Here is an 18,165-nt window from a genome sequence, read left to right on the forward strand (position 1 = left end):
CCTTGTGAAAATCTGGTCCCAGGCCCTGATCCTGAAAAGAATCCTGCGTAGGCAGACCCATGTGGAGGTTATTGGCGGATCGGGGCCTTAGTTTTGGTTCCATCTTTGCTATAGATTTTGCTGTTGCTTAACCTTTTTGTACCTCAGTTTCCCCATCAGTATAATGGGTAGACAGTTATTTATCCTCCTTTGTGAAGTGCCTGGGAACCACTGGATAAAAGGTGCTTAGAAAATAAAAGGCTTTACCTACAGCACATGTCAGCTGCTGGAAACGAATGATTCTGAGAGGAGTGGCTGCATTTCCCTAGCAATAATTGAGGGAAAGATGTGAATCTGTTCAAATGAAAACAGGAGGAGGGTCACTAGCTGTCCGTCTCAATAAGTAAACAGGCATTTGATGGGATTCTTTAAATAGAATAATTCTGAAAGCAACAATGTATGTTTGTTTTAAACGCATCCTCTAAATATTTGCACTGCACAAACTGGTCTTAAATGGGGGAAAAAATGGATTTAAAAATCCCCAGAACTTTTTTCAGAGAAACAGATTGTGAAATGCCTAGCGGGAATAGAAGATTTATTCGGGAAAGGGGGGGGGGGGGGGGGGGAAGGTGGGGAGAGGTAGGAATTTTCCATGCTATTGTAAAACATCAGCTCAAATTATATGATCCCCACAGCCAGTGAATTGCAAAGCTTCAATCAGCTGCCTTTTTTTTTTTTCTGTAAAGAGAGACAGGGAGACAGAGCTGTTCCACCAACTTCTGTTGACTGTTCCTTTTTTCTCCTGATTGAAATGTGTTGTTAAACAAGATCCCACATAATCTCAGCAGAGGGTTTCTCTCTCTCTCTCTCTCCTTCTGGGAAACTGCGATCAGTGCCATCGGCATTTGATTATTTGCAAACTCCCTTTGCTTTTTTTTTTTTTTTTTTTTTTTCCCCTCCCCTCTCCCCCTCTCTGTCTCTGTCTCGCTCTCTCTCGCCTCCAATGCAACTTTTGCAGAAACCCCCAACACACACAGACATGTTGAGCTGAGAGCTGGGGGGATCGGCCGAGTCCCCCCTCCCCGACCCCAAAGTCCCAAATCTGGGGGGGGCCTCTAACCACCTCCCCCCCACCCTCGACCTGTCCACTGTGCATCGACCCCCCCCTCCCTCCCCACCTCTTCCACCCCTGGCTCCTTTTTTTCTTGTTGGTGTTTTTGTTAGATGGACAGGATCAAGGTTGGATTTTTCTCTCTCCCCCCTGATGAAATGAGGCGGTGATGCAGGCAGCTTCGACTATACGGAGAGACACAGGCTCAAGATGGCAGATTTGTATTGAGTTTGGGGGGCTGAGATCTCGCTTCAGTTTTTTAATGTTTTAATATATTTTTTTTTTTTTGCCATGAATAACAGACATCCTTGCACCGATGGCCCCTATGTACGAAGGTAAGGCAGCTCTGGGTCTTTTATTCCCTGCCACCCCTCCCCACCCCTGTCCTTTGGCCATCACTTGCCAGGTACCCCTTACCTCCCACCAAAAAAAAAAAAAGAGAGAGAAAGAAAATGACCACCGACCTGAAATCAACATTAGAGCAGAGCTCAGAGTCGCTGCCGTGAAAGGGGGAGGTTAAATGTACGGCTCTGCTTTTTAAAAATTAGTATTATTTGCCTTTGAATGGAGGTTAGTGTAATTTGTTCTCCCATTTCTTCCTCCCCCCCCCCCGCCGCCCCCAAATTGTCCGTAAAATTCCTCACCCCCTCTTTATTTGATTGTATTTTATTGTGATCATTTCGGTCCGTGATCATGAAGGGAAGGGGTGGAAAAGTCCGTACCAGTGCCGAGCAGAACAATGAAATTGACTAAGATTGCCTGTAATTGCTCTGTGTGTGTGTGTGATGTAGTTTAAATTCATGGCTTGAACACCCTATGCCTTTAGCCTGGACTCCAGAAGGCATTTGCTTTGGTGTTTTGCAGATCAATTATAATGTAAGGTAAAAGAATAATAGTCTATCCAAGCATCTATATCAGGAAAAAATTCGAGCCTGAGACAGTCCGGTCTTTCAGTTTCTAGTGAAATCCAAGCGGGGATTGCAGTGAAAATTGAAAGTGAACTTAGTTTTTTTTTCAGTTTTTAAATGTCTATATATAGGACGCCTGTTTAAAAATAATTCAGGCTTAATTTAAATCACCTAGCCTTGTTTTTATTTTCTTCTTTTCCGCCCTCCCTTCTGGCTGAGAATTGGTTAGAGAGCATTATATAAACTGGGTAGAAATCCCCAATTGATTTTATTTTATTTTATTCTATTCAGGAATGTCTTGACGATCGATTTATAGCAAGGGAGATTCTAATATCTGGAAGGGGAAGAGGCATGCGGGAAGCAATACTTTATCTGTAGGGTGTCTGGTAAAACTTATCTGAGAAGAAAATCTAGTATTAGTTAGTGTTCTAAATGAACCAGCCTCCCTGACGGTGTAAAGTTACGGATGTGCCTATTGATGGCTAGGATGCTTCAGGGTGGTTTAAAATTGTAAGGCCTGTAAATGGTCTGAACTCTAAAAGAAACAAAGGGGATTGTTTTGTAGGCAACAAAAATAAGTATTATTCCAGTCCTTTCTTCCCTGATCCTGGAGAGCGTAGATTTAATGTGGCCATGATTTTTTTCTGCAGTTTGGGCTAATGAAAGACAAATGCAACAGATCTGTTGAAAAAGAGTTTGCAAAGCAATGAGGGGCATTTATTATTAAACCGTATCTGTTCAAAAGGAGCTACAGTCAGTGCTGGAACTGTTTGGGGTGTTGAAATGAAATGAAATAATGTTTCTCTTTAAACACCTCCTGAAATCGCCCTCTGCTGGACGTTTAAGATCTATTTTAGAAAAGAAACTTGCCACTGAATGAAGAACTGTTAGGAGCAGGCTTTGCCCTTCCAAGGGAAAAGAAGTGTCTGCATTTGGAAAGCTTTTCCTTTTAAATGCTAACGTTCGTGGCTGGATGTGACGCTTGTGGCAGCCAGATGCTAATAGAAATGGCTAGGGGCAGGTAGGTGCCCACCTGGCATTGCACCTCCATCCTTCACTGCTATGGCTGTCCTGGGCTTCATGCTTTCTAGCTGTGTAAGTGCAGCTGAATCTTTACCTGCAGCACTTCCTTGCTAGTTTAGATTTGGGGCCCCACAGATGGTAGCACGGCCAATGCATTTTAATCCTGACCAAATCAATTCCTTGCTATTCCAGAGCTGGATTACTCACACAGCTAGTCCAATGCACTTTAGGCTTGTCTTGCATCACACTGCCTGCTATCCTTGTCCTGAGCCTCTCTGAAACAGAGTCCACTAATCAGGTTGGATTATGCAGTGATTTTGTGATGTGGATTGAAATCCATTGTGGGGTGGGATGAATCGACCAAGATCATGTTCATTGATGATCTCCCCCAGTCTCCAGAGGAGGGACATTTAACTTAATGTCCCACTCAGCCCTTTGATATGAGGCTAGAATAACGAACTGGGTCCATAGGGTAGAGTGAACAGGATTTTTACCTTATCTCCTTTGGGGAAAACTGTGCTAATTTCTGTATATGTTTCATTAAGCATTCCTTCTGAGAAAGGACATGCCACCATCGCCTGTTGTGAAATATTATAGGAAGAATGAATCAAATGGACATCAGCCTGGTGGGAGCCAGCATAGGGGATTCTTATCTAGAATCCTGGTGACGCATTGAGGCTTTTAGCAGGAGTTTAGCAGTTACTGCACTCTCACTTCAGCTGCTTCAAGGCACTTGGGTGACTGAAAAAACCAACAACTTATAAAGAAGGCCTGTTTGGAGCCATGTATAACAATCTTGCAGCAGGGAAGGCCCCACAGCAAAACTTCGCAGCCTCGTAAAACATCCCAATCCTTAAAGTGGGCAAATCTGCAACATCCCAACCCTCAAGAGTCAACAAAAGGTACAAAGGAGACTGGATTTTGCATGAATATAGGTTTGTGGATTGGATTTTTTTTTAGCAGGGGGGAGGATTTAATGGATAGTCTCTCCTCCTTAATAGTCATGACTCAGGAGAGTTCTTCAGAGTTCCGTGACACATTCTGGGGGAAGGATGGACACTTATATTTACTTGCATGTGGAAGGTGAATTTAATCTTATAAGAAGAGTGTGTGGTTCTGGTCTTTCCTTCCAAAAACAAGAGTCTACATATCACAGGCTCTCTCGAGCCTTCCTCTGGAGCATCTGGTGAGTTTAGGCCACTGGCTGAAGCACAATAGCAGAGGTGTTGTGTAGTACACCCATGCTGTAATATGTGACAGCTCTTCTGTTCCTATTGTTTGACTCTTGCAGTGTCAGTTGATCACTATTGTAACACACACACACACCCCTACTATGACGGTGTAGTACCATGACGGTACTAAACTGCTGGCCCAAGGAGTAGCTCTTGTAAGCCATTCAGTGCGTAATAAGTAAATACATAGGATGAAATCCAGGTCCCACTGACATCAACTTTAATTTTGCCATTGACTTTAATAGGATCAGGATTTCACCTCTAATGTTCCCAATCTCCAGCCTTTCCTATTCTTTTTACCTTTTAGAACTGAAACGTAAAATGAAGGAAATAAAATAGACCAAGCAGAATGAAAACAGAAAGGCAACTAAAACTAACATTCAGCATATGGGTTGGATTTTAGTTGCTTTAATCTTAATTCAGATTGGCGAATATATTGGACTAAATGCAGGAATCCCTGGGTGAGGTTCTATGGCCTGTGTTATGCAGGAGGTCAGACTCGATGAGCAAAATAGTCCTATCGTGCATTAAAAATCAATTGTCCAGTTTCCGAGCTGGTGTAAGTTGGTGTAGTTCCACTGGCTTGGGCAGAGCTATCCCGAGTCACTCTAGTTGAGCATCTGGCCCTGTGACTCTACTCTGAGAGATGATCGCCTCTCACCTTATATCTGTCTTAATACTCAAATCAGTTGTGATACTCTTGTGGGGTGAAAGCACAAAGCCTATGCACCACTTAAGTTCCAATCACGCCCTATTTTAAGGGTGCATAAGATGGACTTAACTGGTGCACAGACTTTGTGTAGCCATCTGCACAGGAGTGAATTTCACCTGCCCTTTCCTGGGTGGCTCACCAAAGCCTGCGATTGGCAGCCTTCAGAGCACAGCATAAAGGGGTGTTAATTTGCTTTGATCTTTATTTTTAGAATGATTATTGCCTTCTGTTTTGGTTTTATTCTGTTTTGCTTTGCTTATTACTTATCTTTGACAACTTGGTTGTAATTTGCCGTGTATTATTAGCAGCAGTATCAGTAGCTTTATGTGTGGGTGGCTTCTAGAATTCATAGCTGTATTTTCTGTAAATTCTACCTAGCCATTATGGTGACACCGATGAGGGATTCAGGCAGACAGAAGGGTCTGCCCACAGGGAACTCCTCGTCGGATCAGGTCCTTGGAGGCCTGAAGTTCTGACCCTGAACGTGTCAAGAGTCAGATCCCATTTAACAGGCTGGTGTTTTCCCAGAGCTTCTGGGACAGACGCCATACAGAGGCAACATGTGATCATTTTCAACGGGTTTTCAACATTTTCGACAGCACTTTGTGAAGGGCTTTGCCCCGAAACTCTGTGCTCTGTGATGATAACTGAACTGGGCCTTCCTGTTTATGATGTAATAACCATCACCTGAGCTAAATCAATACTGGGACCAAAGGCTCAGGCTTTTATTAGCTCAAGATATGGTTGTTTCCAAGATAACAGGGAGCCCCCTCCAGTTATAATGATTGTTATCATCCTGAAATGTCTAACAATTAAATGTGATTGAGAGGTAATGGGGGAAAGACGCTGTTTTATTTTCTGAGATGGAAGCAATGCTCTGAGGGCTGGGGCAGTGTAGGCAGCTAGACAATGTGCTCCCAGGGGAACAGCCAGCCAGAATGCAGGAATGTGCACATTGGCCACACTTTTCAGACTGGGGCTTGATCCTGCATGTGCTTAACACAAGTGACAAATCCCGTTGACTTCAGTTGGACTCCTCACCTTGCAGGCATAGAGATAAGCGCCTGCGTAAATGTGTGCAGGACCAGGCCCAAATTTGAAAATCATGGTCAGTTTGGCAGAAAAGGGGCTCAGGTGCCCTAAGGTGGACCTTGGGCCAGTCACCGTCCTTCCTTGTGCCTCAGTTTCCCCATCTTTAAAATGGGTTTAAAGATTCCTCCTTTCTAAAGCTCTTTGAGGTCTGTGGATAACAAATGTGATATAAGAGCTAGGTATGATTATTATTCATTATGGTAGGCATCTCAGTGACTGCCTTGATTTTCAGAAGAGGGGAGTACCCACAACCCTACTTAAGATCTCTTCGTATTTTGAACACTCATCACCACTGCAAATTAGGCCAGTCACTTGGAGGCTAACAATGGATCTAGGTATTTACTTTTAGTTATCCAAGTTTATAAGTTTGGGCCACTGCCTGGCATTTTCAACCTTTGGCATATGGTAGCTGTGGAGAACCTCTCTGGTGTTTTTTTCAGAGCCAAGCAATTGGAGGATTGGGGTGTTGGGAGTGAAGGCAAGTCCTTATGAGTGTCTACGTGTCTCACACAGTGGTCCCCTACATGAGAAAATTGCAGAGCGCCCCACGCTATGATCACTGAAAACTGTGAAAGGTGTGAGTACAGGATTCCCGCGTTCAGACTGGCAGAGACTATTCCACTTCAGTAGGAGATAGCATGGACCAGTGGTAAGAGCAGATGTCTGGGGAGCTGGTCTGGTGTGTGACCTTGGACGTGACTGATAGAATAGGATTTTCCCAAAGCACTCGGTGTTGGCCTTACCCTGCTCCCCTTGCAATCAATAGGGTTTTTGCTATTGGTTTCTATGCAGTAGAGTTAGGCCAAGGCTGGATGTTTTGAAAATTCCACCCTTCATCACTAAGATCCTGATTCAGGAAGGTAATTACACACGTGTCCAGCTTTCAGCACACAAAAAGTTTTGACCTAGGTGCGGGGCCTTAGTTAGTCCGTTTGTAATGGACCCCGCACTCACCTTTCCTAAGGAATCTGTATACTGTAAGTTCAGTGTATTACTATTACTATTGCTGTGTCTGATTTGTTCCTCCAGTGGAAGGTTTATTTACTTTATCCACCTCTTTAGTGTGGATCAGCTACAAACATTCCTGCCTAACGAAAAGAGAGTAGTAAACCTGAGTTAGAAAAAAGGGGCCTCTCTACCTGTTTATACACCTCAATATGGAGTTAGGAGCCTAACTTTAGGCACCCTCTTTTGAAACTGTTGGCCTAAAAGTTATAGAGCTTTCTTTTTTTTTTTCCTTTTCCTTTCAGACCCAAATGATAACTTTCCTCCAAGTCAGCAGCTGCTCAGTTTGTGTGTATACAGCATAGGAAAAGCAAAGGCACTGTACTTCCTCTGAGCATTTGCTGCTGAGCAGTGGACAGAATGGGCCTGATTCTCCTCTCACTTGCACCAGGGAAAGGCCTTGATTCATGAAAGCACTTGAGCATGTGATTAAGCCAGTGGTCCCCAAACTTTTTGTCACACTGCTCCTTACCTGAAATGGAATCTGTCTGCACTCTGCTGGGAGCTGGAGCTGGGAGCTGTGGCCAGGGCCGGGAGCAGAGGCACAGCTGGGGCCTGGGCCAGGAGTGGAGTTGGGGCTGGGTCCAGGAGCAGGGCCGTGGCTAGATCCAGAACTGGGGCCGCTGTTGCAGCTGGAGGCGGGGCCGACCTGGGGGCAGAGTAGGGCTGGGTGGCGCTCCGAGCCCCACCACGCCCCCCCCTAAATATTCCTCCATGCTCCCATAGGGGGCGTGTGCTACAATTTGGGGACCACTGGGTTTAAGCACCATTCCCGAATACAGATGCTTTTCTGATTGGGGCCTACACGAAAAGTAATTCCATTAAGGCTAGCAGAGTCACACTGGAGTAAATTAGCGGAGAATCACTCCCGTGTTCCAGCAGCATAGTGTGAGGGACTTTCCACAGCAACACTGATAACCTTAGAGAATCAAAAGTCAGGGTTAAAAAGAATGAATAAACCCCACAGTTACTATTTATGTATTTGTATAATAATAATAATAATTAATAATACATTCACACTGTGCATTTGTGTAATTCTTTGCACATTCAAAGGATTTGATAAACTGGCTGACGAATCCAGATGAATTTCAAGCCAGTGTAGGAAAGTCAGCCCTGGATAATGAAGTCCTCTACTTATCGACAGAGTGGGTACAAAATGGGCAACAGCAGTCTGATCTTCCCCACACCCAAGCCTCTCCGGCCAGTTCTGGGCTGCTTCTGTCTCACTTACACCAGGTATAAATCCGCAGTAACTCCACTGAAACCAGTGGAGTATCTGACACTGGTGTAAGTGAGTTTAGAATCAGGCTCCACAGACTGAATTCTGAAGTCAGTGGAAGTTTTGCTCAGTTGAGGACTACAGAATTTAGCCCTATATATTTTAAGGTCTTCCCAGCAGTTTGATAATGTAGGAGTGTCTGTCAGGTTCCAATGAACAGGTCATTTGCTTAGAAAAGTTGAAGAATGCTTTTAATCACGTCCCTTTCTCTTCCCTGGTCAGCTTCCAGTGTCTGCATTGTCATCTGCCTCTGAAAGGATAAAGGGTAAAGAGATCACTTAAGGCTGCCACATTCAAAATGGGATAAAGTAGTCACACCACAAAGTGATAATGTTCTATCAGACCCAAAGATATTCCAGGATGCTTGGTGAGCGTAGGAAATTCAGGAGGACAGCAATGTTTCCTGTTCATTACTTTATCTTTGAATTTAAAGGGATTAGCAAAGTTTGGTCATCTGAAATAACATTCCCACAATGAGATAACCCACACACCATACCATAACTCCTCACTGAACTCCTCCTCCTTCATCAAGACATATTGGCTGTGTTTAAAGGGACATGCCAAAATTTCACCTTCCATCACAATATCAGCTTTGTTTTCCGCTGTGCTCTCCTGAATCTGGAAAACCAGGGAAAAGCAAACAGATTCATGTAAAATGAGAGCCAACCTTTGGTCCAAAATTTGAACAAAGTTCATTTAGCAACTTCCCCTGTCCTGTTATTTTTCATTTTTGAACTTCCAGGCACTTCCTGGTTTAGCTGGGAATAGAAGCAAAAGGGATGCTATTGCATGAGAAATTCCATTCTCCAGTCCAGTTCCACATGATCAAGAAGTTCATATAGTCTGGGTAAACTTTAGTGACGTATCAGATTTTTTTGAGATTTAATTGATCGGATTCCTAGCACTGAAATTCTTGGGGTTCCCCAATCACTACTATCAGCTCCTCCAAAACGAGGGCTCCAACCCAGAAGCAATTCAAATAGACCCACTGGAAGACCCCAACAATCTCTGAGTGCTGAATTCTTCTGCAATCTTATGTCTGCACATGATGCGGCAAAGACATGTATGACTGTCACATCATCTGTCCTCTCTGTCTGTCTGCCCCATTCTCGTGATCAGGCCAGTTGACTGAAGTATATAAAAATCTAGAGGTGCATCCACTGGCTGTGTGTGTGTGTGTGTGTGTGTGTTTGTGAAAATGTCACTTAGTAAATAGGTGTGCATGGCATGAAAACTGGATGGCTTAAAATGGTATTGTCTCAATATTGTCTTTTCTCTAATATCAGGTCAGCTTTACCAATGTATTTGCCATTGTGCCAACGAGGGTCTGTTTTTATGCTTGCCTTGGATGACAAGAAAGGGTCCTTCTTGCTTATCATTTTAGGTTTTTTTCATTGATTCCAAGGCTAGAAGGCTATGATCATCTAGTCTGTATAACACAGGCCATAGAACTTCCCCAAAATAATTCTTAGGGAAGATCTTTTGGAAAAACATCCAACCCTGGTTTAAAAATTGCGTGATGGAGAATCCACCACAATCCTTGGAAATTGTTCCAATGATTAATTACTCTCAGTGATAAAAATTTACACCTTATTTCCAGTCTGAATTTGTCTAGCTTCAACTTCCAGCCATTGGATCACGTTGCACCTTTCTCTGCTAGACTGAAGAGCAAATGATTAAATATTTGTTCACAAGGTGAATACTTATAGATTGTAATCAAGCCATCCCCCTTAACTTACTCTTTGTGAAACTAAATAGTTTGAGCTCCTTGACCCTATCATTCTAAGGCCTGTTTTCTAATCCTTTAATCGTTCCTGTGGCTCTTCTCTGAACCCTCTCCAATTTATCAACATATGTCTTGAAGTGTAGACACCAGGACTGGGCACAGAATTCTGGCAGTGATGCAATCACTGCCAAACACAGAGATGAAATAACCTCTCTACTTCTACTCAAGCTTCTCCTGTTTATGCATCCAAAAGCTGTTTGCGCCCCTTTGGCCATCACACTGGAAGCTCAAGTTCAGCTTATTGTCCACCATGACCCCCAGATCTATTTCAGAGACACTGCGGCCCAGGATAGAGCCCTCCATCCTTTAAGTATGGCCTACATTCTTTGTTCCTAGATGTATATATTTGCATTTGGCCATATTAAAACACATATTGTTAGCCTGCACCCAGCTTGCTTCTAGCAATTCAGGCTAGTCAGCTTCATTATTTACCACTCCCTCAGTTTTTGTGTCATCTGTAATCTTTATAAGTGATGATTTTATGTTTTCTTCCAGGTCATTAATAAAATGTTAAATAGCAGAGGGCCAAGTCACTGAAGCACCCGACTAAAACTCATTTGATGATGATTTCTCATTTACAGTTACATTGACCAATGAGTAAGCCAGTTTTTATCCATTTAACATGTGCCGTATTAATTTTATATCTTTCTAGTTTTTTAACCAAAATGTCATGTGGTAACAATTCAAATCCTTTACAGAAGTCTATTACATCAACACCATTACCTTTTTCAACCAAACTTTTAATCTCATTTTAAAAAAAAGGTATCAATTTAGTTTGACAGGATCTATTTTCCATAAACCCATGTTGATTTGCATTAATTATATTACCCTCCTTTAATTCTTTATTAATCAAGTCCCATATCAGCTGATCCATTATCTTGCCCAGGATCAACGTCAGACTGACAGGCCCATAACTAGCTGGTCATTCCATTTACCTTTTTTAGATATTGGCACAACCTTAGCTTTCTTCCAGTCTTCTGGAATTTCCTTGGTGCTTCAGGACTTACTAAAAATCATCATTAATGGTCCAGTGAGCTCCTCAGGCAGCTTTTTTAAAAAAAAGGCTATCTGGAAGTGGGGATTTAAAAATGTCTAATTTTAGTAGGTGCTGTTTAAAATCCTCCTGAGATACTAATGGACTGGAAGGAGTGTTATCATATGATATGAATACATCATCTCTTTTTTCCCCCAAATACAGAACTAAAATATTTATTGAACACTTCTATCTTTTCTGCATTATTATTGATAATTCTATCATTTCCATACAGTAAAGGACCAATATCATTGTTAGGATTCTTTTTGTTCCTAATGTATTATAAAAACTCCTTATTGTCCTTATCTCTGCTGGCTATATATATATATATATATATATATATATATATATATATCATCTTGTGTCCTTTTGCTTCCCTTATCAATTTTCTACAATTCCTAGCTTCTTATATTTATTACTATCAACTTCCCCTTTCTTCTGTTTGTTATATATATATATTTATTTTTTTACAGTTGCCTTCACTTCTCCGCTAAACCAGATTGTTTTTTAACCAATATGGCCTTCTTCCTCACTTGTGGGATTGTGGCTTTTGGGGCATCTAGTAAATTTAAGTTCTTAAACAATTCACAATGATCATTTACATTTTTTTCCTGATTAAATTCTTCTTCCCATAGGATTGGCTCATCATTGTTTTCAGCTTTGTGAAACTGGCCCTTTTATGTACCATGTATATACCACTGGTCTGGACTTTATTCTGCTTGCACAAGTCAAGATCACTTGCTGGTTTGAACTAGAGTAAATGATGGATTCTCTGTAATTTTAAGTCTTTAAATGAAGATTTGAGGACTTCAGTAACTCAGCCAGAGGTTATGGGTTTATTACAGGAGTGCATGGGTGAGGTTCTGTGACTCCAATGTGCAGGAGATCAGATTAGATGATCATGAAGTTTCCTTCTTGTCTAAAGTCTAGGACTCACTTGTATCTAAGTTACTATTAATTTCTAGTTCTGTGATCAGTTCCTCTTTATCTGTAAAGACAAGGTCCAGTATAGAATTCCCCTGTGTTAGCTGCAGCACTTGTTGAGTTAGGAAATTCTCATTTATAATATTTAGAAAGGATGTTTTAGTACTGGCAGCATGAGATCTTCAGGATATATCACTCAGATTGAAGTCCCCCAGGGTCACACGTTTTTTCCTATACATTGTAGATAGATGCCTAAGGAGCCGATCATCCTGCTCCCTAGTGTGATTTGATGGTTGGAAGCAGACACCAACTAATACCCCATCTTGTGCTTCATCTGTTAGAACATTGATACATAAGCATTCAAGATCATTTTCTTCTGAGTTGTGAATGACTTGGAAACAGGTTCAGAGATTCTCTATTCATTTCTGGTTAAAGATCAAAAAGTCCCATAAAATGGAAGCCAACCAACACAAGATCCCTACCAGTCAGCAATATTGTTCAAGTTGCATTATGCCGACACCTTTCAATGGAGTTCTAGAACATAAACAGTATAGGGATGTGATGGAGACCCAGCCTCAAACAGCGAGGCTTAGACAATATACGGCACAAGGCAACTTGCAAAGCATTTCTGAGAAAAATTAGTTTTTCAAAAAGCTTAAACAGCTTAGCGCAGATCCTTTTTGCTTCTTGAGGCAAAAACTGTAAGCACCTTTTTATTTTGAAAATGATGGGCCAAATTCTATTCCCAGTTACAATGGCTTCAGCGCCACCGGTTTGTTTATTTTCCATTTCACATTTGTTCTTTCTGGAATCTCTCCTGCTCAGCAGCTGTTTGTAGGTGTCTTTTTCTCTCCCATCATAATGTACCTTTTCTTCCTGTTCAAGGCATCCATAATCCTCTCTTTGTGACATCATAGTTGTTTCCATAGCAACAGATTATGATACTAGAGCAGAGGATAATGTCAAACAGGAGGAGGAAGAGATAAATTTGTGAGTGAGAGAGAAAGAGCAAGAGAGCATGATTATATATTCCTATATATATTCCAAGAATGCTGTCTGTCTGATTTCTGTCTTCTTTTCCTTTGAAAGGTGGGGAAACCCCCCTCACAGTGGATAGCACAATATGTGTACATGGTATCGGTCAGTTCAGGTCTGGTATGCTGTGCTTTATTCTTGATATCAGTAATAGTCTCTCCTGAAGGTGCATCTAGATTAGCCAAAATTGGAAGCATAATTCACCACTGATGCAACTTCTCCATTATTATTTTTATTATTATTATTTATTATTTTTATGTGTATTATAGTAGCAGCTCAGGACATACATCAACGCTAATAGTGCTAGGTGATGTACACAAAGAAGGCAAGTATCCTTTCCTAAATAGCTCACAATCTGATGTTGGAAGGGACATAAGAAATGGCCACATCAGACAAATAGGATGTGTGGGGTTGGGAGGATTAGGCAACAAAATGAACAGCGTTAGCAGAAATATAGATGTCTCACCAGTATAGAAATGGTGGAAGTTTCATGTAGACAGGACTCAGACATTTTTACCACCAGCACTTCTGGTCTAAACCACTAGGGCAACAACAGTGGTAAATACGTCTGAGCCCTGTCTGTGCTTTAGCTTTCACCAGTGATATTGCTGGTGGAGTTGTACTGGTATTGAATTAGGTACCTGATTTCTGGCAGTGTAGATGCACCTTTGGTGAGTAAAGAACGTAACCTCAAACATCTTGTGGTCTTGCCCACAGTATGATTGAAACACTTGTAGTAGTGTCTTTGGTGTTCTATGCTTCCATGGGTAGAAGGGATAGTCATGTGTTTAAGGCCTGAGGCTGGGAATGAGGAGCATTTAGCATTATGGACTTTTTTTTTTTTTTTTTTTTTTTACCTCCCTCTGAGGCATTTTGTACTGGCTGATTAAAAAACGGCAGAGAAGGTTTTAATATTTTTAAGCAGGCCTTCAAAATGATCTCCCTTCCCCCTCCAAGCACAGTCAACTGCTAGCCACCATTATCAACACCACTATACAAAAGCCTGGTCTCAGAAGTTAGGGGAAAGTTGACGAGAAGATTCTTTGGGATATGTCCCTAGCTTATGGGATACATATTGCACTGAAAGTGTGTACGTGTGCTTTAGATTCCCTTCCGCTCAGTCTAACAGCCAGCTCTGGTGCTGAAATAGCCAGTCCACTGGTCTGATCGGACATGGCAACTCCTATATGACACTCTCATTGTCCAAGCAATTATATACAGGCTCTGTTGGCCAACATGAAGGCACTCGGATACCACGGTGATGGGTGCAATATAAGAATCTGAACAGGACAGAATGTGGCGATCACTGTTGCATTACCAGTCCATTTGAATCTCTCTCATGTCAACTGAATCATTTGGAAGGAATTTGAATGCTTTTAATCTTCGGGCTCTCTGTGTTCATCTCAGGAGCGTGACAGTGACACAATTTACTTAATATTTCAGTCACCCTTCACAAACCATAACTAGCTGATCTTCACAACACCCTGATGAGGCAGGCAAGTGGGTAGGAGTATTATTTCTATTGTACAGAGAATTTAAGCAATGTTCCCATGGCCACATAGTAAGATGGGCAGCGCTGGGTTTAGATTTCTGGGATGCCTGGTTCTCAGCCCCGTGCTCACTCTTTTAGACTACACCGTACCTTGATGACTTCTGAATGTTGGGGCAGGGATCTGAGAGGCTCACCACATCTGGGAAGGACAGATTTTGCTACCCTGTTGAATGATGGGTTTTACTGAGCCGTTAGGGTGGGGAGGACGGACAGGGAGTTGAAGTGTCTCAGTCTGTGTAAAGGATAGTCAGGGGATAAAGTGGTTTGGCGTGTACGTGAGTATAGAGCACCTAGATGGGAATCAGGGGGTAGGACACCTGCACGGGCCGCAAAGAATGCAGGTTTACGCTGCCAAGTCCTGAAAGTGGGGGACGCCCAGCATTTGTGGGCTTCTCCTCATGGGCAGTATTTTGGTCTAGCAGGGCTGGTGCTGACTGACTGGTGGGGGTTGATTTTTTTTTCATTCCAATTTTGATTAAAGCAAGTAAACAAACTGGCCTTGTTGTGTCAAAGGGCATCATTACATGGGGTTCAAATCTGGGGGTGAAACATGGTCCTTTCTTGCCCAGGGAAGTAGACTAGGCTGGGAGTGTGGTGGAAGCTCTGTTTGTTTCTGTAAATCTCTATTGAAGGCTATCCTATGCTAGGGGTGCCTAACCCATAGATTTAAATATGCAATACAGTGTATAACATGAAGGGCTGCCCATGCATACATCAGAAACCACCAAACTCCACTGACCCCAGCCTCTATCCCCAAAGCCAAAGAAAAACCTCAGCCTTTTCTGCATGCCCAGTAGGTTAGAAAGTCCAGGCTCTGGCAAACCAAGAAGGAGTTCCAAGCTCCAGGACCCCTCATGGAGAACACCCTGCTAGAAACCCCCTCTGTTGATAGTGCAGGACCTTTACTGGACTTATTTCAGCTGTGTCAGTAGGGGCAGGCCCCAAGCAATGCAAGCCCTGAATTCTGCTTGGAAGTTAAAGTGCTCCCAGTGTGCAAGGCCGAGTAATAAGCAGGCCATGTCATGCTGCACTAAGCTCAGTTTCTCAATCGTCTCAAGGTGTGGTCCCATGTAGAATGCATGACACCAATCAAATCGCAAGGCGACAAAGGTGGGGACAACTGTGGCAACATCCCTGCGCAGGAGGAAAGGTTGCACCCGTCTCGCCAGACTTGGATGAAAAGCAAGCACTCCTTGCCACAACCACTACACGGAAACCCAGGAGCGACCCAGGATCTAACGACACACCAGAGTCACATATCTGCGTGACAAATGGGGCGTCCAGCTCACTGAAGCAGGAGTGCAAATAAATGTTCCATCCACATTAAGCAGTGCTTGAGTCCAAAACAAAGACATGCCAGAACGCCGAGCAGTGGGAGGCCCCGGGGGTGGGGGCAGGGGCGAGCATGGGGAGTTGGAGGTAGTGGGGGGAGCTGGGAAGAAGATAGGGCCAGTGGGGCAGCCCCAGAGGAGAAGAGACTGACTCTCTGCAGAACCTGTCCCATCCCCACCTCCGCTTTATCTGTGCCCATCTCCTGCTCTCCATGGGAGGCCCTAGGCAGCCCTGGGCCCGGCTCTGCCCCTGTCGCAGGCTCATAGTGGCTCTGGCCCCCATGCTCTCCTGTCCAGTCCCACCTGCAGCATCCTCCACCGAGCAATGCCCCCAGGTCCAGCACTGGCACCTGCTGGCTCAGAGGCTGCTCTGCAGCTGGGGAGGGAAAGGAGCTGTCTGGCCCTGAGTCAACAAAAGTACTGGCACGCCGTTTTGGCTACCCAAAAAAGTGTCGTAATGCCAGCACAGCTTGAGCGCCGAGGTTAAAGCCTCTTTAGGTTGCCAGAGTAGCATAAAAGAGCTGGAGTGTAAATGCAAATCAGGCCCTCGGCGTGTGTACGCAAGGAGCGCGTGTACAGAGGATCCTGTCAATGTGTGTGGTGGCTGTGTCAATGTGTGCGCTGTATGTGTGAGGTTGTGTTGGGGGTGAGACCAGTGTATTTATGTAGAGGGATGTTGTGACAGCGTGTGTGAGGATGGCTGAGTGTGTCTCGCATGTCAGAGCCTTCTTCAAGAGTGATCTGTAATCCTGGGTCTGCCAGTTCATCTGGCCTGCAACTTCCACCGCCATAGGACCTCTCCCACAGCCCTGCTAATGCACATCATGGTTGGCACCCATATGATTCCAGTTCGGGGGGTTCTCCTACAGCTCTGCTAATGCTCCTCAACCTTGATCGGCTTCACCCTTCGCTGTTTCAATTCTGGACCAATCATACGGCATGCAAAGGTAGTTCAGTAATAGAGGTAAATGCAGTATCAGTTAGGACAGTGATTCTCAACCAGGGTATACGTACTCCTGGGGGTACGCAGAGGTCTTCCAGGTGGTACATCAACTCATCTTGGTATTTACCTAGTTTTACAACTGGCTACATAAAAACGCATTAGCAGAGTCAGTACAAACTCAAACTTCATACAGACAAAATGAGAAAGTGAGCAATTTTTCAATCACAGTGTGCTGTGACACTCTTGTGGTTTTATGTCTGATTTTGTAAGCAAATTGTTTTTAAGTGAGGTGAAACTTGGAGTATGCAAGACAAATCAGAATCCTGAAAGGGGTACAGTAGTCTGGAAAGGTTGAGAACCATTAAGTTCGGGAATCAGTATCTATCTGTCCATCCACTCATCCCAGCATACCATACCATACCATACCAATCATCATGGTAGCTGAGGTAAACTTCAATAGAGGAGCTGTCTCTTTTCCAGATCACTCCTTAAGCCTCTGAACCATCGTTATGTTCCAGTTCCATTGTGGATGGTAGCATTCCATGGACAGTGTGTCCGGTTTCTGGAGTTGCCCCCCTTTAGGACTGGGTTTGACCTTATACCCAGCCTGATTTAAAAGTTTTTTCTTTGCTTTTGAAATCATTCCAGTGTCCCAGAGGAACACATGACTCATTAGCAAGTCCTACATTTCCTCCAAGCTATGAAAGGCTGAAGGGATTTCAGGCAAAAGATGCTTTATGAGGGGATGTCTGCTTTTTCCTGCTGTTCTCCATCACGCACAGAGACTGGCTGTCCTTGCCAAAGAGGCCCTGAACTTTGAAAACAGTGTGAGCAGAGCTGGGAAAGAGATGATGGAGTGTGAGTGAACTGCAGGGTAGAGCAGGTTTTCAGGTGAGATCCTGTGACTTTTGATACCAGGAGCACTAAAACAGATTGTGGCGGCACTGGCGGTGAGTGGGGAAAACGTGCTTATGTCATTTGGCATTGCTGGAACAAGTCACAGGTCGTCGATTTTCAGTTGGGTTTAATTATTTCTCCACAGCAGCCGTCAACAGATGGAAAGTTCCCTCAAATGCTTTGCAGATGCAGTCAGTAGTCCTGTCCACCTCCGTCTCTTGTCATTGGATGTGTTTGCAAAGTGACCATGATCTTTTCCTTTCCCTTATTCCTGTCATACATTTGGCAGCGTTCTTTGGCTCCTGAGTACAATATTCTCACTT

The 18,165-nt window shown here is 43.5% G+C and overlaps 1 protein-coding gene and 1 long non-coding RNA gene across 4 annotated transcripts in view; both read left to right on the forward strand.

Moving 5' to 3' along the window:
- The first annotated feature begins 1,009 nt into the window (after positions 1 to 1,009).
- HIPK2 (homeodomain interacting protein kinase 2) overlaps positions 1,010 to 18,165 on the forward strand; it is a 167,481-nt gene continuing 150,325 nt past the window's right edge. For 2 of the 3 annotated variants that reach the window (XM_067536262.1, XM_067536265.1), the window contains exon 1: positions 1,010 to 1,425. In XM_067536262.1, coding sequence (XP_067392363.1) covers positions 1,407 to 1,425 — 19 coding nt within the window. In that variant the 5' untranslated portion in view covers positions 1,010 to 1,406. Of the gene's footprint in view, positions 1,426 to 1,459; positions 1,661 to 18,165 lie in introns of those variants that run through there. The other variant, XM_067536264.1, reaches the window with a different exon arrangement.
- LOC137145486 (uncharacterized) lies at positions 3,602 to 16,775 on the forward strand. The gene is made up of 2 exons (XR_010917669.1): positions 3,602 to 3,923; positions 15,730 to 16,775. It is a non-coding gene; the product is annotated as an uncharacterized lncRNA (long non-coding RNA).

This window comes from Emydura macquarii, unplaced genomic scaffold, assembly GCF_026122565.2.
Source record: "Emydura macquarii macquarii isolate MOO-44397 ecotype Brisbane River unplaced genomic scaffold, CSIRO-AGI_Emac_v2 contig_3530, whole genome shotgun sequence".
In the NCBI taxonomy this organism is placed as follows: Eukaryota; Metazoa; Chordata; order Testudines; family Chelidae; genus Emydura; species Emydura macquarii.